Genomic DNA, 6,000 nt, shown 5'->3' on the forward strand with positions numbered 1-6,000 from the left:
CTAAGCTTAGCATTGATACAAACTAACCTTAGAAGTGAGGTGCCTCCGGAAATTGCAGATCAGGTGTACCCAGGAGTTTGGGCTACCGAAATTCCTGGAAAAGCCAAGAATGTGACTCCAATAACTGTAAGATTGAAATTGGGGGAAGGGCCTGTGAAGGTTAAACAATATCCTCTAAGGATAGAGGATAGGAGGGGAATTAAAGAAATAATTGACCGATTTTTACAATATGGGCTACTAATTGAGTGTGAATCAGAATATAACACACCCATATTACCAATCAAAAAGGCAGACGGAAAGAGTTATAGGCTAGTTCAGGATTTAAGGGCCATAAATAAAATCACTGAGGATATACATCCAGTAGTGGCCAATCCGTACACTCTATTGACTAAACTAAAAAGCAGTCAAGTTTGGTTTACTGTACTGGATTTGAAGGACGCCTTTTTTTGTCTGGCCCTAGCCAAGGAAAGTCAGAAGTTATTTGCCTTTGAATGGGAAAACCCTGATTCGGGGAGAAAAACGCAGCTTACCTGGAAAGTTTTACCCCAGGGATTTAAAAATAGCCCGACTATCTTCGGGAATCAATTAGCTAAGGAGCTTGAGTCCTGGTCGACCCCAGACTCTGAAGGAACTTTATTACAATACGTAGACGATCTCTTAATAGCTACTGAGACAAGAGAGGGCTGTGTTCAATGGACGATAAGCCTGCTTAATTTTCTGGGACTAAATGGATATCGAGTTTCTCAACAGAAAGCCCAACTGGTCCAGCAACGAGTGATTTATCTGGGATTCGAGGTCTCGGGAGGACAACGAGAGCTGGGAACAGAACGTAAAGAAGCCATTTGTCAGACACCGGAACCGCAAACGGTAAAGGAACTGCGGACTTTTCTGGGAATGACAGGTTGGTGTCGTCTTTGGATCTATAATTATGGACTGATAGTGAAGCCTCTGTATGAGATGGTTAAGAAGGATCAATCCAAATTGGTTTGGACTGGAGAAGCACAGAAGGCTTTTAGGCAGTTAAAGCAGGAATTAATGAAAGCTCCAGCCTTGGGGTTACCGGATCTTTCGAAACCTTTTTTCCTGTTTTCCTACGAAAGACAAGGGATAGCTTTAGGAGTACTAGCACAGAAATTGAGTCCCTATAAGCGGGCAGTAGCTTACTTCTCCAAACAATTAGATGAAGTAAGCAAAGGATGGCCTGGATGTCTACGGGCTGTTGCTGCAGTAGTTATTAACATACAGGAGGCCCGAAAGTTTACGATGGGACAGAAGATGACAGTGCTAGTCTCCCATACAGTCTCAGCAGTTTTGGAACAGAAAGGAAACCACTGGCTTTCACCGCAGAGATTCTTAAAGTACCAGGCAATATTAGTGGAACAAGATGACGTGGAAATTGTTGTCACTAATGTTGTGAATCCAGCTTCTTTTCTCAGCGGAACTCTGGATGAACCGGTGGTCCATGACTGTATAGAGACAGTGGAAACTGTGTATTCGAGCCAACCAGATCTTAAGGAGGAACCTTTAGAGGATGCCGACGAATCTTGGTACACTGATGGAAGCAGCTTCGTGAAGCAAGGACAACGTAAAGCAGGGTATGCCGTTACCACCACCAAACAGGTAATTGAGTCTAAACCGTTGCCCCCTGGGACGTCTGCCCAGAAAGCAGAGATAATTGCTCTGACACGAGCATTAGAGCTAGCTGCGGGAAAGAAGATAAATATTTGGACAGATTCTAAATATGCATTCGGTGTGGTGCATGCTCATGGAGCAATTTGGAAGGAACGAGGACTGTTAACTGCTCAAGGAAAACAGATAAAGCATGCAGAAGAAATTTTACAATTATTAGAAGCCGTAAAGCAACCAGAAAAAGTGGCTATTATGCATTGTCGGGGACACCAGAGAGGGAATGCTGAATTTGAAATAGGAAACTGATTAGCAGACCAAGAGGCCAAACGAGTGGCTGACTCAGCTGACATAAAAGCGTTGTCCTTAATACCAGACAGTAAAATCCAAACTATAGATGTAAGTCAAAAGCCGAGTTATACGAAGGAAGATTTAAAATTAATTGAGGATCTGAAAGGTAAAGAAGGGTTAAATGGATGGGTATATCTGAAAGAAAACCGTATAGTAATACCCTCCAACCTAATTTGGTCTATAGTTTTTACAGAACACAATAGGACGCACTGGGGTGCTGATACTCTATATCAGAGTTTGAGTCGGATAATGGTAGGGCGAAATTTGTATACTACCATAAAACAGGTAACTCAACAATGCAGCGTCTGTCTACACAATAACCCCAATACTCAAAATAAAGTGAGGTTTGGGATAATTGGTAAAGGAAACTATCCTGGAGAACAATGGCAAATTGATTTCTCAGAACTTCCTAGAAAAGGGGGGTATCGGTATTTATTAGTATTAACTGATACCTTCTCAGGATGGCCCAAGGCCTTTCCCTGTCGAACGAATAAAGCAAGAGAGGTGGTTAAGGTTCTAACAAACGAGATAATCCCGCGTTTTGGGATTCCAGCCGCAATGTCTTCTGACAGGGGTTCTCATTTCTGTGCACAAATAGTACAGCAAATAAGCAGAATTCTCAGGATAGACTGGCAATTACATACTCCTTATAGGCCACAGGCAAGTGGACAGGTAGAAAAAATGAATCATTTAATTAAACAACAAATAGCTAAAATAGGACAAGAAGCTAATCTGACATGGCCACAATCTCTCCCGTTAGCATTATTAAGAATCAGAGTTAAACCAAGAGTGAAAGAAAATTTAAGCCCCTTTGAGATTTTGTATGGAAGGCCTTATCAATTTTTGTTTAGCGGAGAAAACTTAACACAGCTAGGATCAGAATACCTATATAATTATGTATCTGAACTGCAGAAACAACTGAGTAAGGTACAAAAGCACGTTCTAGGAACCAGGGCCAGAGGATTAGATCAACCAGTACATTCTTTTAAACCAGGTGACTATGTATATATAAAGACTTTTTCAGGGAAACCTTTGGAGGAAAAGTGGAATGGACCGTATCAAGTATTGTTGACAACTCATACTGCTATCAAGATTAAGGAACAAGCCACTTGGATCCACTACTCGAGAGTAAAAAAGGCTCCAGGTTCACGATGGGAAGCTACGCAAATGGAACCCCTAAAGTTACGGTTGTGTCGAAAGGATGGACAATAATTACCATGGTATCCGGGTTGTGGATGGGGAATGTCAATGCATGGGACCAGAATATGTATTTACAATTACTAAGAAATATTGTTCAGAATTTTAACCTAACTTCTTGCTGGGTTTGTACTCAAATGCCTGAAAATGCAGGTCGAGGATTTCCCGATAGGTAGTGCATTTCCAAATGATTCCGAAATACATGCGGCTTTTTCAAAAATGAGTATTTCAGAGTACACCCAATTAGAGGTTAAGGAATTGTCTTGGTCACTGGATATCAATGCTCCTTTGAACTCTAGTAGAGGTGTCCCGTGTGTCCAAAGGTGCTCCTTAAAGAAGACCGAACCTGAAACAGGAGGGAATTCGACCGATAAAAGATGCGGGAAAACAGTCTTCATAGGCAGGTACCCCAATTGTACATCCTATTGGAAATATGGAGGGGCAAATCTTTGGAATAAAAACCAGACTAGGAGGAGAAACAACATTACTCCTAAGGGATGGCCCACTCCCTCAGGGACTGGATGGTACTGGATATGCGGAGACAAAGCCCGAAAGGTTTTACCCTTGGGCTGGCAGGGTGAATGTGCTGTAGGGCCTGTTGTTCCGCACATCTTCATAGTTCGTAATCTGACACAAGGACTAATTAGATCATATATTAAAAGGATTAGACGAGAAAGTACAAATCCTCTTATACAGAGACCTACTGCCTTTCACAGTTTTGCTCGTTGGTTTTTGCCATGGTTGGGAGTAAGTGAATTAGAAAAAGCTTTAGTAAACTTCTCTGCTACTATGGAAACTGCCATGAACTTTACTACTGATGCCATACAGGCACAACAAGAGGAAATTAAAAGTATTTCAAGAATGACCTTACAAAACAGACTGGCACTTGATATGCTACTTAGCAAAGAGGGAGGAGTGTGCACATTAATAAATACAAGTTGTTGCACATACATAAACAACGACAAGAGAGTAACTTTAGATTTAGAAAAGAATTGGGAACAAACCAGAATATTACATGAGATTACTAAGGATGATCTCTCTTGGAGCTTTGAGGGAATATGGAACAAGTTAACCTCCTGGCTGCCTGACCTACGATGGATAAAACAGATTTTTACTATGTTAGTAGTTTTTACAGTGTTTGGTGTATATGCATGCGTAGTGTTTAGGTGCATGTTCTGGTGCATACACATGAGAAAATATATATAATGCAAAAGAATTTGCTTGTATCGGGAAAAGGGGGGAATGATGTGAATAAGCTGTAAATAACATGGTCAAGTTTGTATTCATAAACCAATATTCATTTTAATGCATAAATAAGCTTGTAATTGTATAGCGACAAAGGGGTTAAAATGTCTGAAAGATCATATAGACTGTTCGGACAAGAAAGTTGCAAATCTCTGCAAGGGGAGCTGTCCTCCTTATCTGCAAAGCAAGTTGCCCTACCAAGGAGATAACGGGACAGCTGGATGTCCCTGAGTAAAACTACAAGGGGTATTGTAAAAAACCCTGGGAAAGATTTCTACAAGTCTGCCAACTCATCACTTTTGAAACACAGCAGTGAAAGCAAAAAGAAGGGCCAAGACCTGGAGGGAAACCTACTGCTTCTAAAAGCATATGCTTCAAAGTGATGTAGTGTGAACGAACTTTAGAATAGAATTAAAGAATAAACATTATGTTTGTTAGCCACTGTAACAATTGTAGATATCATGTACCGCCACATGTTACTCATCTACCTGTGGTGTCTGTTCTGTTATCCTTTGTTAGACATCCGCCTGTCTGCTGACCTTCTGTGTTAAAACTTTAGCGGAACACTTCAGCAGGAGGGGACAGATAAGGGTAAAAGAAATAATTAAGCAAGAAAAGCAGATGGCCAGCAAGGGCATAAATTACCTCAGACTGATAAGAACACTGCAAATGTGCAAGACCATCACATAATGAGCAAAAGGTGAAAAGTACACCATGAGGAAGACCTACAGCCTTCCTCCCATAGACCACTGCCCACATTCTAAAGACCCCGGCCCACAATTTTTGGAAGAATCTGCGCAAGCGTGAAAGACTGATAAGCTAATTAGCATACGAAGCGAGGGTAGGCGGGTTCAGGTAATGAATATGTATAGGCGTTAATGGAATATTCATTGTTTCATTATATAAATATAAGATAATCTGCCCCTCTGGGTGTGTACGATTGGTGGAAGGATCCCCCGTACGCCCGGCGCCGACAATAAAGAATACTTAATCACTAAGAAATTCTGAAGACGTTCTTTAAAACACTTCCTCCCCGGGGAAGGCGCCGGCGGTTTGCGGCCGGCCGTAACGGGCTGGCTGCCGCCTCAACGAGAGGCGCCGCGGGCTCATCGCCCGCCCGGGCACGCACCGAGGGGCGCGGCGCGGGCTCCCCGAGAGGAAAGGCCGGGGGACGAGGTGGGTAAGCGCTCCCCCCTCCTCCCCACCCTGCCGCGGGAACGGCCAGGCGACATCTTGGCCCGCGTCTCCCCCCGCCGCCGCTTCTCCCTCCTCACCCGCAGCTCCTCGAGATCCGCCATTTTCTACCCACTGCTGCTGCCGCCACCGGACGCTGCCGCCACCATAGTGCGCCCTGTGCGCGCCCCCGGAATATAACGGGGGAGGGCGGCAGCTGCGGGGGGGGGCGGTGGATGCGGGGGGGGGCGGGGCCGCCCGCCCGGCCGCCTCTCCGCCCGGCGGGGCGGCCCCGGGAAAAACCGTGAAGGAAAACCAGCCGCTTTTTTGTATACACGCACCCACCGGTACGGGGCCGGGCTCCTCCGCCACCATCGGGGTCCCTAGCAGGCCCAGACCCGCGGGGCG

At 44.4% G+C, this 6,000-nt stretch overlaps 1 protein-coding gene across 2 annotated transcripts in view; it reads right to left on the minus strand.

Annotated features, from left to right (window-relative positions):
* The window catches only part of LOC121080500 (E3 SUMO-protein ligase PIAS2-like), a 42,810-nt gene extending 37,024 nt beyond the window's left edge, over nucleotides 1-5,786 (minus strand). For both annotated transcript variants that reach the window (XM_040578545.1, XM_040578546.1), the window contains exon 1: nucleotides 5,694-5,786. In XM_040578545.1, coding sequence (XP_040434479.1) covers nucleotides 5,694-5,717 — 24 coding nt within the window. In that variant the 5' untranslated portion in view covers nucleotides 5,718-5,786. The remainder of the gene's footprint in view (nucleotides 1-5,693) is intronic.
* Between the last annotated feature and the right edge of the window lie 214 nt (nucleotides 5,787-6,000).

This window comes from Falco naumanni, chromosome W (assembly GCF_017639655.2).
Source record: "Falco naumanni isolate bFalNau1 chromosome W, bFalNau1.pat, whole genome shotgun sequence".
Classification (NCBI taxonomy): domain Eukaryota; kingdom Metazoa; phylum Chordata; class Aves; order Falconiformes; family Falconidae; genus Falco; species Falco naumanni.